General features: G+C 34.8%; 1 protein-coding gene across 1 annotated transcript in view; it reads right to left on the bottom strand.

The window, feature by feature from the left end:
- Positions 1–12,070, bottom strand: part of LOC142334904 (uncharacterized) — a 53,808-nt gene extending 41,738 nt beyond the window's left edge. The window contains exons 1-2 of the mRNA XM_075383233.1: positions 12,033–12,070; positions 9,473–10,777 (exon numbers count right to left, since the gene is read on the bottom strand). Coding sequence (XP_075239348.1) covers positions 9,473–10,120 — 648 coding nt within the window. The 5' untranslated portion in view covers positions 10,121–10,777; positions 12,033–12,070. The remainder of the gene's footprint in view (positions 1–9,472; positions 10,778–12,032) is intronic.
- Positions 12,071–18,940: the final 6,870 nt, after the last annotated feature.

An 18,940-nucleotide genomic window follows, 5' to 3' on the forward strand; every position in this document is an offset into this window, starting at 1 on the left:
TGCCAATGCAATTAGACCTTAGATTCGTCATATCCTCAGACATCTTAGTAGGAGATCAAAACAAAGCGAAGCAGGTTTCTAATTTCTATTAAAATCCCTGAAAAACTACTGTTGTCCAAAACAACTTAAGATCTTTTAAAACAGTTCAAAGTTGTATTTTTGTATAGAAATTACAGCTGAGCAATGTCGACTCATTTTCATCCCAAGCATCGGTTGTAGTTATGTTTTGGTTTGAAACAAACACATCTGCATTTTTTCGTCAGAATATACTTTATGAATTTCACAGATACACAAAAACACAGCTGCCGTACTTTTTTCTCTAGTCATCAAAGTGTACTCTAATATACAAGTCCATTAAAAGTCCAATTTTAATCATTATAATAAGTTCACTTCACTCGCAGTACCTTTAAAAATCTGTTGCGATAGATTTAAAAAATAAATCTACTGCCAAATCCGGGATACATGATATCATACTAACACATAGGGATTGCTCACTGAAACACATCACATATGTGCAATTTTAAAGAAGTTTCAAGACATCAGCAATAGTTGTATAAAGCCCGCTAGTTTCAAGGAGTTTCCATAACAGTTTGATCTGTTTTGTAACTGCTCAAATACGCATTTTAGCCAGTTATGGATGTATTAGTGACAAAATAACTTCTGTCACGGAATTTCTTTTAAAAGAAGAAATCCAATTGGTTATGATAGCTGGTATAATAAGAACATGGAAAGACGCTTTGTCCCCTAATAAAGGAAACGCAATGTGAATTGGCTCTCTTAGACTTTATTAAGTGGCTATAGCTATCGATATGAGAGAGAGCTCTTTCGGTTTGAACTGCTTAATGATCTTCAACTTAAGCTGATTACAACTGGATTTTAAACGATACGAAAAATCTGATTGCACACTGTCCGGATTTGGTCCCAATATTTAATGTCATTTCATCCACTGATTTGGATGTTCAATTCAATTAACTAATAATCCACTCATACTAGACCTTGATTATAAAACTAGTTATAAGTAAATAATTATACGTAAATAATCTAGTTTGTCGACATATTTAAAAAAATAAATATGAAACAAGCTTCTGTACGCCTAATCATGCTACTGAAGCTGCTGTTATAAAGAAATCCAATGACCTTTGTCAAGTTCTTGGCGTTGGAGATTCTCAAGCACCAATGATAAAAGTTCACAATCAATTTTTTTATCAAGACCTTCACAAAAACTGAGCCCATCATTGGTCAACATTATGGACAACATAATGGAGTCAACATAAGGGACTGTCACCAATAGCACAAATCGGCTCTCTTGCCCTTCGAAGTTTTTTTTCAGCCACTTGCAAATTTTTACAAAGATAAAACCTATTAGGCTACACAATGCCAATTTGTTTCTGTTCAATACGAAGTAGCGTTTGACTTGATATCCCAAATACCCATTAAATTGTTTACGGACGTAGCATTAACCGTTCCTAATTGACAGCCTTCGGTATCATTGCATGCTAAAGCTCGTTTTAGAAATAATCATACTTACCGGACGAATCAAATGTTCATCCCAGGGCTGAAAAATCTAAACTTTAAAAAAATCAAATTGGTTTGGCGCAGTACAACCCAATGTACAAATTGACGCCAAACTTGATTCTGCAAATAGTCGCATTCTTTCGGAAAAAGACCACACACTAGTCTCTCAAAAATAATATATCTGCACCTTTTATAGAGACCTCAAAAATAAAGGTTTTTAACTTTAATTGAACACCTCGCTTTGTAATTTAAGATAGGAAGCAACTGAAGCACAGTTTAAACACCAGGAAGCTCTAATGTGATATCTGGCTTTCAAAGTAAAACATAACCTTCCACCTATTTGTAATAGAGAATCAATGATTCGAACGAATTCGACTATATCATCAGAACATAGCGCAACTGGTTGACCGAGCAACTCAAGAGACCTTCCCCTTGTCTATAAAATTTCGATTCAAAATGGATATTTTTCCCAGTTAATTTCACTTGACGAGGACGAAGATGAATCATATCGTCTAACCCCTTACCCCATTTAGGCGAGAAACGTTAGAAACGTAATCACAACCGATGAAATACAATGAATTTGTACTCAAATTAAATTTAGCTATTATAAAATCTCTTCCATCGAACCGTATCGACGCACAATGGAAACACATTATTCACCACAGTTTATCTCTTCTTCATGTTAACCAGTTGCCACGTTTTTTGGCTATTTCATATAACCTATACTTTCAGCAGCCACCTCCACGTCTTCGTCAGACACTACTAGTGATATGCCGGACTCAGGATCAACACTCAACTACTCTTTTCTCAGGGTCCATCTAGTCAACACAAACAGCAGCAACTTCAGACTCGATGGAAGAACTACTCATAACAACTCAACCTCATCATTCCCAAACGACTTAACCGGCTGTTTATACAACGTACTCTCAATAATTATCACAACATTCTAACCCATTATCCTAATTCAAGCCAAATCGGGTCAATATGGTTAAAACCATCAGGTGCTAACTCATTGATCACCACTATCTCACCATATCAGAGGCAAGGATACCACATGTCACGATTCGACGCTTTTTTGCACGAATAACTGAAACTTCGGTCTTTATAGCCACCAATTTATTCGAACATGCGTTATGGCTGTTCCTCCTTTGTTTGAACGTCATTGGAACCTCCAAACGGACAATCTATTTCAGTTCGAGTGACCCAACCAAGCCCTTTTGTCCGGGTAAAAAATTGCATTATCCCGCTGGACCAAGTTTCAGCCAACCATCGGTTTAGGAACCCTCTCCAGATGAACACGGAGCATGTAGTTCACGACCGTCCCAGTACGTATCAATTTTTTTTATCCCCCAAACAGATTACCTCCTCAAATCGACCGCCGTACTCAGCAGTAGTGACCAACTTTCAAATGAAAATATCGAGCAAAAAGGACTCTTATTTCTTTATTAAAAAATGAAGTTTACCTTCTGTGTTGTCCAGAATCGGTTAGTCCAGTTACGTAAGTCTAGAGTTACGTAAATCAACTTCAAGAGCAAAAGTAGCTAGCTCTCTATATCGAACGCTTACGGATGTAAGATGAGCCCCGGTATATTTAAAAAAAATAAAGGGTAGAAAACATCGTACGCAAGTCTTCGAACAGACTAATTGAGCATTCAAAAGCAAAAAACGAAGTGTAAGCGCTTCAGTTCCGAAGAATCTTGCGTCGGTGAAAAGAATCGAAAAGAAAGATATAGTCAAAAAATATTACCTTGCGGGATATCAAACTTGATTTGCGGCAGATCTTTTGTTTCTTCTTATCCTTTACCGGACATTTTTATGGCTAGAACCAATAAAGTGTGCACGTATGTTAATTTTGCTACACTCTTCACGTAATAATCTTTAGCAGACAAGTCGGTTTTTTCGAACAGGGACCAAATACATGAGAATCAAATGATTGATGCAGTTACATGCTCTCAAGATATCAAAAACAAAACAAATTCTACTCCATTTGTTAAAGCATTTTTATCTTGAGCTTTTTTTTATCTCACAAATTTTGTCCTAGATACTTTTGCATTAGGTTTGGCAAAGAAATTTGGGGCAGAAAGAACGAATACCCACAAGGAGGCTCTGTAATGTGCGTTTGCGCAGAATGTTTCGACACAGTTCATTCACGTTCGTGAGATAGTTTTCTGCAATTATATTAGATAGATTTTTTCAATATGGCAAATGCTATAGGTTCTCAGGGGTACATTAGTGGATTTTCAAAATTGGACAGATGTTTAAAACAAAAAAGTTATCATTTTTGTTTGAATAGATTGAACAGAAATTGAATCGTACGAAGCAAAAAATGACATTCAGAATTCCAATTCTACCCAAATCAACCGTCAGCGAATTTCAATTTAATACGCTTCCGTCAAAACATAGCAAAAAATAATGACTCGAGTATATATACTCGACTTGCAACTGCTTCACTCACGTATTTTAAGCACATGAATTAGCATAAGGGAAGCGAGTGCGAAAAAGTCCGACAGCCTAAATTTTTTGGTAATTCGGTCACCATTTTCCACATTTCACAGTCACCGAATAATAGCGAAAAGTGTAATTAGTTCTAATCCTTTGATCTCGGCACTTTTTTCGCTGGTTTGACGTAATGAATGCAAATATGCAAATGTATATGTATATATATATATATATATATATATATATATATATATATTTGTGGATAAATATATATATAAAAATATTAGCAATGCCGCGATTTGGAGGATTAATCATCGTTTTATGCAGTGTTTTTGTACGCTATAATTCGCTGCCGATGGAAGCGACAAAACACGGCAATTTGGTTGGTGATTTTCGCAATGTCGCTGATTTTGTGCTAATTTGCTAAAATACGAAAAACAAATGAAATTTTAATAGAATCTTTTGATGGCCGGCAAAAGAGATTGCAAAATGGACAAAAAGACGCAAAATGGACAAAAGCCGACAAGTTTGAGAAGAAAGAAACAGCACTGAAAAACGACCAAAACACAATTGCAAAACTCGAAAGTTTTTAGGAATTATTAGCGCCAATTTTAGAAGGATAATTAATTGTATATAGAATTCCAAATAGGTTTTGTTTATGTTTAAAAGCAGATAACACTATTTTTTTATTGCAAGAAGCGACAAAATGACAAGACATCAAAAGAAGGCAAGATTCCAAAAAAATAAATGTTCGAAAGCAAAAGCTCACTTGTTAAATAGAATTTGCCAAATGAGAACCATAACTGAATTGAAGATTGCAATTTTTAGCGGGCAAACAAGGTCTGTTATTTTTTAAAATTTAAACTATCCCATGAGAAAACAAAACCAGCAATTATTGCACAACTAAGAATTCACTATTTTATTAACCAAAAAATGAAACTCAAACAAAAAGTCTGAGGCAACTTCCAAAAAATAACCGAATTCAATTCTGTTTGTTCGGAAAAGAAGTCAGGTTTGTGTTTTTTGACATGCAACTACAAGTCGGCAAAGAGAACGTCAAAGTGTCTAAACACAAAAACATTAGTTTTTGCCAAAAATTAGAAACTTACATAGGCATCGTTAGAAACATTTACATTTATTGGCAATTACACTACATAAAATTTTAAAAGAGAAACAACAAGTGCAGCGAAACTCAGATATTTTGAATAAACATAAGGTCAAAGCCACAAAAGTCAAAAACAATTAACTGGAGTTATTGAATAGGTTCTGTTAGTCAAAAGTACTCTCCATAGAACCGTCAAAGGAACTGTCGTTTTGGATCATAAATAATGTGACGTCACACAGACAAAAACTTGGTTAAAACTCAAAAGTTCAGGAACAATTTCTTCAGAAAAAAAAGTAGTCAAGATCATAAAAATGAACAGACATCCGATGATCGATTTCAACAATAGCATTAAATGCTCCCTTACAACACGTATAGCAATTTAGGAGAAAATTCAGCAGAAATTTAGAAATTCAATTTTAGACATAATATCTCCAAATCTGAAAAATTATTCCAACAAAAATTGCTTGCTTCACTTCAGAATGAGTTGAACAATTCTTGTGCTTCAAAAATATGAAATTTTTGGTCTAGTTTTTTCTATTAGTTTGATTAAGGTCTATACTCATATTTGATTTTTAATTGACACCAAATTTCGTAAAATGTGAACAAATCTCAAAAAAGCAGCCAACATAATTCAAATTCTCATAGTTTATCGAGCTACGATGAGGTCAATGGCAACCAAATTATCGCTTTGTGTCTACTGTTTACACAAAATTGATCTGAAAAAATTGAAATAATTTTTTAAAAAAATAGGTTAAAAATGACGCTCAATGTTGACTTAACAGCGTTAAACCGAATTAATGCGGTAATAAGACTGTGAAGACTGCTGTTATAATCTGTTTCGCTAGACGTCTAGATAATATTAAACGCAGCTAAGCCTTTGTTTAGTTTATCAACTTTGTGTGATCAGGTTTTCGATCACTTTTTTTTGAAAATTTTAGCTGAGAAAATAACGGATCTGGTGCCGATTTTTCTGAAAAAGGAAAAATTACGGGGAAAATTGGACAACATTTTTGAAAAAATATCAAATAAAAAGATTTAACCTCACTGTATAATCTTAAAAAATAAATACACTATTGTCATTGAGTTTATTTTAGTTTATGGTACTAATTATGACAAAATAAGAGCAAGAAGTTTCAAAAAGGGGGCAAAAATAGTGTAAATCAAACAAGGTTAATTAATACTTTGAAACTGGATATCTCCGCTAAAAAAGCAGAAAGCGAAGAAAAACCAAGTGCAACTTTATACCACGCTCGACACTCTTTTTAAAGATACCACTCACAGCTCTGTTGAATAAAATATCCATCAGTCAAAATTGATATAGTTACTCCTCCCACTAAGTGGGTGCTGAATAGTAACGGCATCATATTGTTTGGGACTTTTTGCGAGATATATACGTTCATACAACTGTCCAACATTTTGCAAATGGATTATTTCTGTAACCCAAAATTGAAATGTGTTCGATCTAATTACACACGTGGAGCAGATTTGGGAAAGAGCACAGAGTTATGAAATATATCTACAAAATTACTGAGCAAACATCGCATAGAATAAACATTTTTTGAAGTGAAAACTACCGGAAACATTGTTTTCTTCATTGGTTTATGTTCAGAAATTGCTTGTTTCTTTTGCGCTAGAGAACTTCTTCTGCACATCGAATCAGACTTAGGTCGAGGCTATCATTAGCCCTCGCTTATGACGCAGACAAATTCTGAACACAGACAAGCGGTATAGTCCACTCGAAATAATTGGTCCTAGGCATTCTAAAATCTGCATCACAAGGTCTTTTAAGCACTTTATTGCAACATAACCCGCTCTCTACCGCACAAACCAGAGCTAATAATCAAATAATAGGGTGCAAAATATCAATGCTTTTGAAAATGCTCTTTTTACCGTCCAAGATCACAAGGCAAGTTGTTCGACGTTTTCTTTCTTGCAGTCCAAGATAGAGAGCACAATTTAAAAACAAATGGAGAAGGTCACTACAGAGTCAAAAAAGGAGGGACATTTAACTAAAAATAGAATTTTCTTTCAAAATTTTTCGAAAAAATTTAACCAGAGGAGCTAAACAAAATTTTCTTGTTTTTCGGTGCTTTACGATTTTCTGGGCAGCAGATACTACAAAAAAGTTTGGGCACCAGTGTTCAACTCCTTAACCAAGAGGGGTCACATCCTGTTTCTGCGAAACAATCGACATTTGAGAAGTTTTTTGAGAGTTTTGAAAGGTTCTAAAAACATATAAAATAATTAAATCAGTGTATCAATTCTATGTCCACAGAACAAAACAACTCTGATATATCGCACTTTTAAAAGATGCTGCTACATAACTAGTTATGGTACTGGTTTGTTAAAAATCGTTTTTCTGTACGCGGATAAAATTGGGTACAGACAGTCTGCTCCATTTGATCCCAGTTTAGGCCAAGAAATGATTATTAGGTTTTCCAGTTTTCATGAAAGCTCTTGAAAAGATTTTAGATGAAATAGGAAAAAATGAGAGCTCAGTTGGGTTTTCTCTTCTATCTTCCTGGATGATAAAAACGCTTATCATAGAAAGTTCCCACAGCTACCTTAAAACTCAGAATGAAGCATTTTAACTCAAAGATTTTTATAAATAGGTTTTTGAGCTGGACTTAGGTTTCTAGTTTTTTGCAGAAATTGGAGCAATAGAACCAATGTGATCCAATTTAAGTGTTTCGACCTTACTTTTGTTATCTTTTTCTAGAAACTAGAAAGTTGTCTCATAAGTGTTCTCTTCGGAGGCTCAATAACCAAACTCAATATAAAGATTTTGTCCATAAAGTGCCGAGTTTGTCAATTCCGGGTTTTATAGATATCAAAAACTTCTGATAACAGAAAAAAATTAAGAATACTTTCGGATAAAGTTCTGATCCCTCTATTTCAGACAATATTTAAAATTTCAATTATAATTCTTGCAAAATTTCTTCCGTTCACTGCTTTCATTTTTGGCACACCAAGCAATTCTTGACACTTTTGTGTTCTAAAGGTCTTTCCAAAAAAGTATTTCTTGTCGGTTTTGGCATATAATCCGCTAAATATATGGAAAGATCATTTTACAATTCTGATGAATCAAGAGAACTTGAACAAAAGGCAGCAAACAGAAGACTTGTTTAACTATTATCTCATAAAAACTTTTTTGTAGATTTTTAATTTTTGCCAAGTGTAAACAGTTCTTCGAAAAAACTATCTTCCAGTTCAACATGTACTTTTTGGGCTCAAAAGTGTTTTTGTTCAAGTAGGTTTTGCTTTCAATTTAACATTGACTCAAGCACATTCCGTTCTTCAGTTACTCCCAATTTTATATGGCCTACAAATTTGGCTTTTTTTAATTTTTAAAAAAAACAACTGGTTCGACCGTTTTTGCTGTTGATTGATACCATTGTTTTGGGAAATTTATCTCATTGATCAAAAAACTAAACTTGTTACTTTTTAAGTTGCAAAACTGCTTCAAAAAAAATTACCACGAACAATTTTACAGCTAGAGAGAAGTTTTCTACAGCATCAAGCATGTCATCGAGAGTTTGTGGAATGGCCGAATTTTTGCACGAACAAAAAGAAAATTTTGAAATGTTTGAGAGAATTAGCTTATTTAGTTTTGTGTGTATACTTTTTTATTTTACACTGTACCATACAAAGAAGGGGTATCTGATCAATTTACAGATTTTCATTTTACCCATTGCCATTATACGCAATGCCAGTATATCCAACCGGCCATTTTATCCAATGCCATTTTACCCAATGCCAACTTTAATTTGCCCTACTGTTAAAATTACCAAAACCACTATTTTTCCGACTATATAATAAAATGGCGGCCCGTGGGACTTGATATGAAGCTATCACAACCGAGCATGCAATTATCTTGTCCGCATAAGTATTTTAAAACATCCTTGTAATAGCAACTGCTATTTCGCATTCGTATAATTGAACAAACAGGTCAAAGAACATTGGCTAAGTTTGCATTGGTTAAAATTGCATTGGGTAAAATGGCGTTTGGTAAAATGGCATTGGGTAAATGGAATTGGGTAAATTGTCATGTAAGTGAAAAAGTAGTAGCAACAATAGTTTTCGCATTTTACTTTCTCTACAATGAAAATGATGCTGTGACGTACATTGCATGTAGGTATATAATTCAAAACTGCAAGCTATTATTTTGGATTATACTACCTACCAACCTTTGATATATTTTGTAACTTCACGTTCTACCACCTTTTTTCCTAATGAGGTTCAACTTCTATGCTTGTCTCCATTCTTAAATTGCGAAATGGAGAGATGCACGCGTGAGCATAGAGCACGTTAGAGTTGATGCAACTTTCAATTCGACAACTAAGATTCACTCATGAATTACCAACGACTGTGTTTCACACCACCAAATGCTGCAATGCAACCTGTGTACTTTACCTTTGTTGAGTTGACTTTGCGCTGGTGCAGATTTCTGATCACTTTGGTATAGCAAAGGGTCAAGCATACGAATGTGAGGAGTACTAATAATGTCCGCTGCACCACCCAGGCCAGTTTGGTGCGGGTGGAAACTTCAGCAGACACAACGCACCCAACCACCTGCAATGTACACGAGGGGATTGAGATAATTAGGATTGCGGAGCAGTAGATCGCCTGTCTCTCCACACTCATCTTCGTCTTATACTCGTGGGCACAACACACTGCATAGTATCGACTCACGCTCATCAGACACATCATGAGAGAGGAAAATGTGTTGGTGACGTCATAGGCAATATTGCCCACTATGCAGAGCGGCACAAAACAACCCACCTCTCGCACATTGGGTTTCCAGATCACCAATAACACAGTGAACAAAATCGAAAACACGCTCATTAGAAAGTCGATAACAGATATCACAATGATTATGTATTCTCCGTGGGCTTTCGTGGGCTTTCTGGTAAAGATGATCACGACTGCAAGGTTCCCCATTATGCCGACTGCCGAAATAGTCCACTGGAAAAGGTAAGACAGTACTTCGGATAAATTTGGTTTATTAAGCTCAAAGCAATCTCCCGACTCAGTGAAAATATCAATTGTGGATGATTCCATTGCAATTTTTTCGCACTTTTATTTAGTTTCTAAATCGCGTGGTAAAATTTTGGAAAAAGTTAAAATTTGACTAACTTTTTAACCATATAAAATTTAAATTTAGCTAGAGTGACTAATAACAAAGGAGCAACAAATCAGCGTAAGAAGTGAAGACTATGAGTTTGCAATACACAGAAAGTAAATCAATTTTTGAATAAAGATAAAGTTGTCGAATTTAGTCGACCACTAATGAAGATAGATGTAGATTAAATGCGGAAAAGTGCTCAAATCAACATAAATTAGGGAAGCTACTTTTAGATTATGAGAGCGATAAGTTAAACGGACTGTCACATTTTTCATTCTCTTTGTACATCACACAATGTTAACAGATGAACTGTTGCAAATTAAAAAGCAGAAATTTTCAGGTTTCCTGAAGATGCTCGCTAATTAGCTAATGAAGTCAAACAATTTTGAAAACAGAGCGAGAGAGATCTGTTGTTCACGCGATTTTTGCCATTCTAATTAAAAAAGCAGAACAGTAGAGATTTTGTGAGATTGGATTATTTGAGCTTGGAATGATGCTAATAGCCATAATGAATAGAAGATGACTTTAAGTCTTCAAATGAAAATATAACTGTGAAATTTGGGAATATAAATGAGTGAGGTGTTTGTTGCTGCCTTACAATGATGAGGGTAGGCTTTAACTTCATCTTTAGTTAGAGGAAACGATGAAGGGTTTACTGTTGCTCTGTATAAACCATATTATAACTTCCTTTTTTGTTTGTACATCAACATTTAAACCCTCCCTTCATTCACCAGCAAAGTGACAAATGGGAACGGGCAGATTTAAATTTGCGTAAGTGTTTATACCACAAACACGACCCCTTGTGTGAAATTCCCCCCCCCCCCCCCCCCACCACCAGCAGCAGCACAAGGAGAATCCTGCTACTCTCTCCGGTGAGAAAACAGACCATATAAAATGGGGGCAAAATGAAATCACAAAAATATTCAACTTTGCATTCAAATTAGCATTTTAATTGCTTGCTGGTGACAGGGTCACAAAAGCTGGAATCAATCAATTTTACCCTAGGAGATAAATTTCTTAGGCCCTGTAACAAATCTGGGACAGTTTGTGCACAAATAAATTAAATCTATAGAATTATGTTATTTGAGACCTATTACCTTAAAAACCTGCAAAAATTACTGCAACGGTAAAACTAATTCCTCCCATGAGTTTTTTAAAATCTGTTGATGTGAAATCGTTTAAAAAAGCAATGAGGTTGTTGACTAATTTTTTTCACCGCATTCGCCACTTTTGATAAAAGTGCCAATTTTCAATTGGAAATGTGAACTAACTGTTTATTAATAACTTCCACCATTTCTATCATATCATCATAGGACTAATGATTTCGATGGGCTGCTTTTATCTCAACGATGTGGTGAATATGGTTGAGCAATTAAAAATTGGCCTAATTCGTGGTACTACCCAGCAAACTTACACAACCTATGCAAGTTATGCCGTGTTACAACTTACCAAACAGGAATTTAAGTGCTTTTTTGTTTTATTCACTACGTGTCCGCGTAAATAATGTTAACACAGGAAATGGGGATGTGCAAGTTCGGAAGCAGAATAAATAGGCACATGTGCTGATCTATTGGTGTCTGATCTTCACATAAATTAGAGAGGTAAATGCACATAAATCAGAGGGTCCTTTATCGTGTGAAGTTTTATGACTAGGAAATAAAAACATAAATAAAAATTTAGGGCGAGAGCACATTTGTTACCGAGGAAATATTACATATATTACCTACCGCGCCGTGAAATTTTTTGAAAATTATATGAAAAAAGCGCTGATACCGCTGATAAATCTTAAGGTGATGAACTTTCGACGCATTTCCTACATACATTTCGCAACACATGTCAACACATTACGAATATCATTGTGTAAGATATATCCAGTGAAAGATAAAATTTTTCGGTGGTTTTCAGTACAATTGGGTTATCTTTTGTACGTATTGTTGTGTTTTTTATACCTTCATCACATAAAATTCCATAAAAATCAGTAAACCGTAAATTCAGTCTAACAATAATCTCTAGAACAAGAGTTTCCTCTTCCTTCAATGTACCATTTTCGCACCTGATTAAGCACCACTTAATTTTGAGATAAAAGGTCATGTATGACTATTTGTATTAGTAAAGACAATCGTACTAGACTACTGCAATTTCCCCCTAAATTGATTACAAATTGCTCAAAACCCAATTATTCGTCTGATGTGAAAAATAATTTGAAAAAAGTTACCCGTTTTTTAAAATATCGGACAGGAAATTCGTATCTTTACCGCACCCCGTGGGTTAGTTAGACTCATTTGTTGGATCTTTTCCGTTTGTTCCACCCGCCCCAACTTAGTGGGCGCATATTATTTGCACCATATTATTATCTCAGCAACTCATACAAATATTTTATGCCCCAATAAGGTCAATTTTACATTTTATCTCTTTCTAAAAATTAATTCTAAGTCCAAAGTCAAAAATAATATTTAAAATTTAATTCAAATTAAAAAAATTGTAAGAAATACGAATTTAAAGCTAGGAAATCGATTTTGTAAGAAATCGATTTTCCTACAAACATCTCAAAACCCAACGGCTGAGTGGGGGAGGGACACAATTCAATTTGTTCATTAGAATGTTGACTCAACAAAACAAATTTAGAACTAAACACATTGCGTGCCACCGTATTGGTCTAAAAAATTCAAATGAGAAATTAAATTTGCTTCAGAATTTATCACCCAGTGGTTGATATATTTCCTAATTGTTGCACCGAATCAATGTAGAAGGCTATCACAGCCTGCCAAAGCATTTTGCATTCATAAAGATTTAAAAATTGAATTTCTGGTCACATTTTTTTTGAAAATTTCAAAAACTTGTGATTGTATAAATTGTAATTGTTTTTGAAGAAAATTTTTAAACGCGATTTTGTTGCGTCATACTATGTAAACTATATAATGTGCCCAATTTAGTATTTATTTTATAACAATTTCCAATCTTATAATTAGAAATTCACAATTTTCGTTAATATTTAAAAACTTTATATTGTTGATTTTTTGTCTTTTTTTTTCTCAAAGAAAAGAAAAATCAATTTTTTTATACTCTCTAAGTAAGTATAGAAAACGATATACTCACGGCACAAAGATTCCCTCCAAAAAATTGTGACCGTTTCAGGGGTTAGAAGAAAAGTAAGAGAATCAGTTTCTGAACTTTATTTTGAATTGTGAAGAAGTGTCAAAATTTTTTCTAACCTACATTACATCATACTGCGGGAAAAAATGCAAATGAATAAAAAAACCTCTTGTTATTTTCTCTCACGATTTGCGTTGCTATTTATCCGAACAATTAAGCCAATTAAGCATTTTTTTTATCCTGTCTAACCGCTTATGAGGATTAATCAGCTCAATGATAAACAATTGGCACGTAAAGATGCCGGAGTGAAAACAGCAAAAAATTTCATTTTTGTTCATTTCGATGAAATTCTGTTTGCAGGGGGTTTTGGAGGATAAAAACTTGACTGCGAAAATATTTTCTGCTGTCCTTCCGTGTTTTTTATATATTATGTTTGTTGCTATTTTATTGCTACAAAATATTCATTTGAGCCTTTTTTTAACGCTGTGAGTTTTTTCAAAAATACTTTTCACTGATTGGACTTGCGAATAATGTCATAATCCTACAAGGAATCAAAATGAACCTATCTGGTTCTTTGTCTGCAATTTTGGGCGAGTGCCACTATATCCCGATGTATTTGAGGGTACCAAATTAATTGGGCCAAGTAAATCATTCCTGCCTGTCCAGGGTGTGTCTTGTGAACTAAGTCTATTATTGTTTTTCTTAGCTGGGTGGGTATGTACAGTTTGCCATCATACAATATGCATCCATTAGGATTGATGGATAACTCTCGGCGTAGGCTGTACCAGTATTTACAAAAAAAGTTTTTGATTGCGGTCCAATCTTGCAGATCTATGAGTCTGCGTATCTTGTTGCTGGTGGAATCTTTTTTTTGATCGCCTCTGCTATGAATGCTTCTCCCAGGACTCTATGTAGCTTTAACAAGTAATTTGGGGAATTTTCTAACGTTATGTCGTCAAATGGGTTTTTAAATATAAGGGGGTTAAGGAGTTTTAATCCCCGTCCGATGTTTGAGCTATTTTTGGTTTGTGTTCCGATAGAAATGCCAACTGGGGGAGTGCCTGTGTTGTTTTTGTTCTTCTGGGTAATATCTGGTGAGCTACCTGAATTGTGTTTGGATGACATCTTGTTTTTGTTCGGACCTCGGGATCTTTTTCTAATGGTTTGTTCGTTTGTGTTTCTATTGGGTCTGTTTGTTGTGCATACAATAACAATGTTTGAAAAATCCGAATGGGATATTGCAACTGGTATCGTATGTAACAAATGGCTAAAGGCGTGTTGCTTTGTTTGTTTTCGGTCTTTTGCGTTCATGACGTCATTTTGTTCTAAACCGCTTTCTGCATTCCTATTGGATGAAATTTTGTCTGCTTTCTTTAGCAGAAATTTAAAGGAGTCGATTAGGTTGATTACAAAAGTCTCATCATCTTTTGATGTTGGTATTGCTTTTGATGTAGGATGTCTACTAAAATAATCTGCTACCCCCATACTTTCGCTGGGATGTGTTCTACTGAAAAATTAATTGATAATAGTCTGTCAACCCATCGTGTTAATCTAGTTTGTTATGTTTTATTTCCTCTATTGTCTTTTAGGGCTGACAGGAGGGCTTGGTGGTCCGTTTGGAGTGTAAATCTTGAGCCATATAAATGATATTTGAAATGTTCCAGTGATCAAACTATGGATAGTAGTTCTAATTCAATTGTGCTGTATTTTTGTTCGTTTGTGTTTAGTAATATACTTGCGTACGCAATGGGGTGCCAATCATTTATATATTTTTGTTCTAGGCATGCTTCTAGGCGCTCTTTGCTTGCGTCACAGCGTACATTTTGTAAGTGATGTATGCTACCCATTAATGATCTGAGCTGTTCTAATGTTTTTGGTGGCTCCATTTTTATAATTGCATCTGTTTTGCTTGTTGTGGGTATGATTCCGTCTGGATTGATTTTGTATCACACCAATGTTTTTTTGTAACCGCGAACTCGCATTTATGTAGGCTTATTGCTAGGTTTTTTTGTCCAGTCTATCAAAAAATTTGTTCGGTTCTGTTTCATGGTTCGTGAGTGATCTGTTTGTTATGATCATTATATCGTCTAAAAATGCATGTGCCGAATTGATGTTAGTGTGAAATCCATTATTTTTTGGAATGTTGCCGGAATATCTGTTAATCCATAGAAACCATTTATAAACCTGTATATTCCTGTCGCGTTACCTCCTAATATGTTGAAGTTGCAATGTTTTTACGTATCCGTATGGAGTGGTACTTGGCTGTATGCGTATTTTAAATCTATTTTTGAGAAAATCATTGTGCCTTCTTTTCGTTTTAATTCGCTAATTTCGCAAGCGATTGTGTCCATTAGGTGATCTATACTCTGCATTTGGTAAATATTTTTGTGCATGGCGTTGTTTAATTCTTTTGTTTCCAGTTCTATTTTGATTGATTTGTCGTGTTTTACTGTGATTACAACGGGACTTATGAATTATTCGTACAAGCATTTGTCTAATTTTTTTATTTGTTTATCTTTTAATTTATCTATTAGGTGGAGTGGTACTCTTCTTCCTTTGTGTTGTGTTGGTTGGAATGTTTGGTGGAATGTGGTTCTGGCTACGTGGTTTTTAGACTTCCCGATTCTAGTGCATAGGTGTGGGTATTTTTGGAATACCCATTTTGCAATGTAACTTTGTACTGAATGTATACTTTGTATTTTCTCACCTGGGTTAGTGTATGCTAGGCGGATCCCCAGTTTTGACAAAGTGTCCCGCCCTAGTAGATTGACTGTGTTCTGGGACGACCAGTATCTAGCTTTTTTGTGCTTTTGTAATGCCGGTTTCCAGATCCAGTTGGATTGTATAGTCCAATTGGATTTTGTTGTTGTTAAAGCATCTGAATTCTCCAATGTTTGCTTCTGTTTTGATGATTTTGTTTCCTAGTTTTTGTATTAGGTTTTTTGCTGTTTGTCGAGATATGAAGGATTTAGGGCTGCCTGTGTCCACTAGCCAATTGATTTCGTCGCTGTTGCTTAGAATCTTTATCCAAAATTCTCCTTGTTGGTTTTTATTCAAATCTGTTTTATTTACAGTGGTGAAGTTTGGTGATTGTATGATATTTACTGAGCTCCAATCCTCCACCATTGCTCGGATGTAACACGTACTTTCTGGGTTGATGGTTTGTGTTTCATTTTCCTCTTCTTCGTGAATTGTTTCGTTATCTGGGTTTGATTATTGTATATTTTTACCCGTTTCGCGTTTACATGTTGTTGCGAAGTGTTTTGTTGTTATGTTCTGGTGTAGTTGTGGTTTGGGCTGCTTCTTTGTGTACTCTGTGTTTGTGTTTCTGATCGTCTTGGAGGAATTTCCGTTCTCCATACTTTTGCGTAATGTCCTATTTTCTTGCAAATATTGCAAATTGTGTTTTTGGCTGGGCAGCTATCTAAGTGTCCTTTGATGAACTTATATCCACATTTCCAGCAGTCTGGAGTTTTGTTGTTGTTTGGTGGTGTCAGTAAAATGCCTATTATTGATTGTTGTCGTGTACGTTGGATTAGGTTTATTCCTGATCCTTGTGGAATTGGTGCATGTGTGTTACTTATGCGTTGTTTGTTTTCTTGTCATCTTTCTCTCATGAGTGCATAGTTCAGTGTTTCTGATGGATCTCTGTCTTCTGATAGTAGATCTATTTGGATCTGGGGTTTGCCATTCCTTGCATAAAAATGCTTCTTACTAAGCTGTCTTCCAAGTCTTCCCAGTTGCATAGTGCTGCTTTTTGTTCAATACGTGAGTGGAATTGTTCGAGTGATTCTCCTGGGTTCTGTGTGCATAGGAAGAAATGGAATTTGTCGAATATTTCATTTCTGATTTCTTTCAATGTTTCTTGTAATTGCATGACTAGTGAGTTGTGGTGCATTTCCCCTAACTCTGTGTGTGGATTTTGTTGGTGAAGTATGTTTGTACCTTCTGTTCCTAACGAGAGGTACATTAAACTTTTTACTTTATTGTCTATTTCGTCTTATCTGAAATTGTCTATCATTAGACCTTAGTCCTTTACTGATTGGCATGTGTTATTCCAGTCAACTTTTCTTTTTATGTTCCTTTGTTCTCTCTGGTGTTTTTCCGCCGTTGTTTCGTCTGGAAGTGCTGGTTCATAAATCGGTTCCTGAGGGTAGTCCAGTTCTGCCGCTGTTGGTCTAGGTCGCAACTTTCGGTCTACTTGTACGTTTTCTTTTGCCGTAATGGCTAATTTTTTGGTTGTACACCATTTTTCCCACGTTGTTGTGAGTTTTGCGCCTTTTGCCCAGAATAGGGCTACACCTATTGAAGATCTTGAAATTGCTGACTGCGCCATGTTGTATGCAAATTGTGGCGGTCAAAAGAGCAGTTGAATAAGAATCTGTTCCGAACTGAATTTCAGGTTAACATTGGCAAAAAAACATTTTCTTTATCTCGCTCTCGAGTAACACCTCTTACGTGACAGACAATACCTGTCCGTAAGGATTTAAAGTTAACATAACATTACAACAAAAGAACTACGTTCATTGCAGATAAGTTTACTGCCTGAGTTTAGGACTGATGCATTCCACGAGGAATGATAATACTAATAGATATAGTTTAAGCGAGTTTATAATAGTAGGTCTAATAACTTGGTTTCATACTCTTCTATCTCTCCACCACAATTTTTATTAATATTATCATCATCATTCTTGTTATTATTATTATTATTATTATTATTATTATCAATATTATTATTATTATTATTATTATTATTATTATTATTATTATTATTATTATTATTATTATTATTATTATTATTATTATTATTATTATTATTATTAATAGTATTATTGTTATTGTACTTATTTCTGGTCGTTCTAGACTATCAGGAAAAAACCGTCTCGAAAAATTGTCGTGTAACCTAATCAGAATTCTGTTAAACTGCAACTCAAAACAAACTAAATTATTTGAGGTTTTGCAGACAGTTTTCCACTTTTACAGAGCTGCCAATATATTACTAAAATAAGTGGTACAATGATCAACAAGGTCCTTTGAACCTTCTCTTGTTGAACAGCAGTAAATTTGTAGGAATAAAGGTATAAATCAGCCATCCTACAAAATGGACAGTTAAATTGATTGCAGATGTGTCAATTTTTATAAACATCTTTTGAAAGAAAATTCTGCATTAGCTCTTAAGATTCCACAGGTGCCCAAGTGACATCAGCAAACTCCAAGCAAAGAAATTTAAAACAAAGAGTTTAAAAGCAAAAATGTTCAAAAAGAAGAAGAAATTCAGCTGGTGCACAATTTCTAAACTATTTTGTTTTTTTTGTTAGTTTCGGTTGCTGCGATATATTTTTTAAGAATATCTTCCCGCCAACCTTATACAAATTGATTGAACACAATGAGCAAAATATAACACGAATTATTAAAAGGACAGATGGAAATAATTAAAAGTGTTGCAAAACACACACACACACACACACACACACACACACACAAAAGGCAAAAATAATCGAAGAAACATGTAAAATTAGATTCAGGACAACTCGGGAAAAAAACCAATAAAAAACTACCCAGTTGTGCGTGCAAATTGAATTAATTTTTTGATGGCCATTTACAGTAAGCGAAAACTGTTGCAAGACATTAATTATATATCATTTACAGTTATACCATCACCG

The sequence above is a fragment of the Convolutriloba macropyga genome, chromosome 2 (assembly GCF_964194025.1).
Source record: "Convolutriloba macropyga chromosome 2, txConMacr16.3, whole genome shotgun sequence".
NCBI classification, from domain to species: Eukaryota; Metazoa; Xenacoelomorpha; order Acoela; family Convolutidae; genus Convolutriloba; species Convolutriloba macropyga.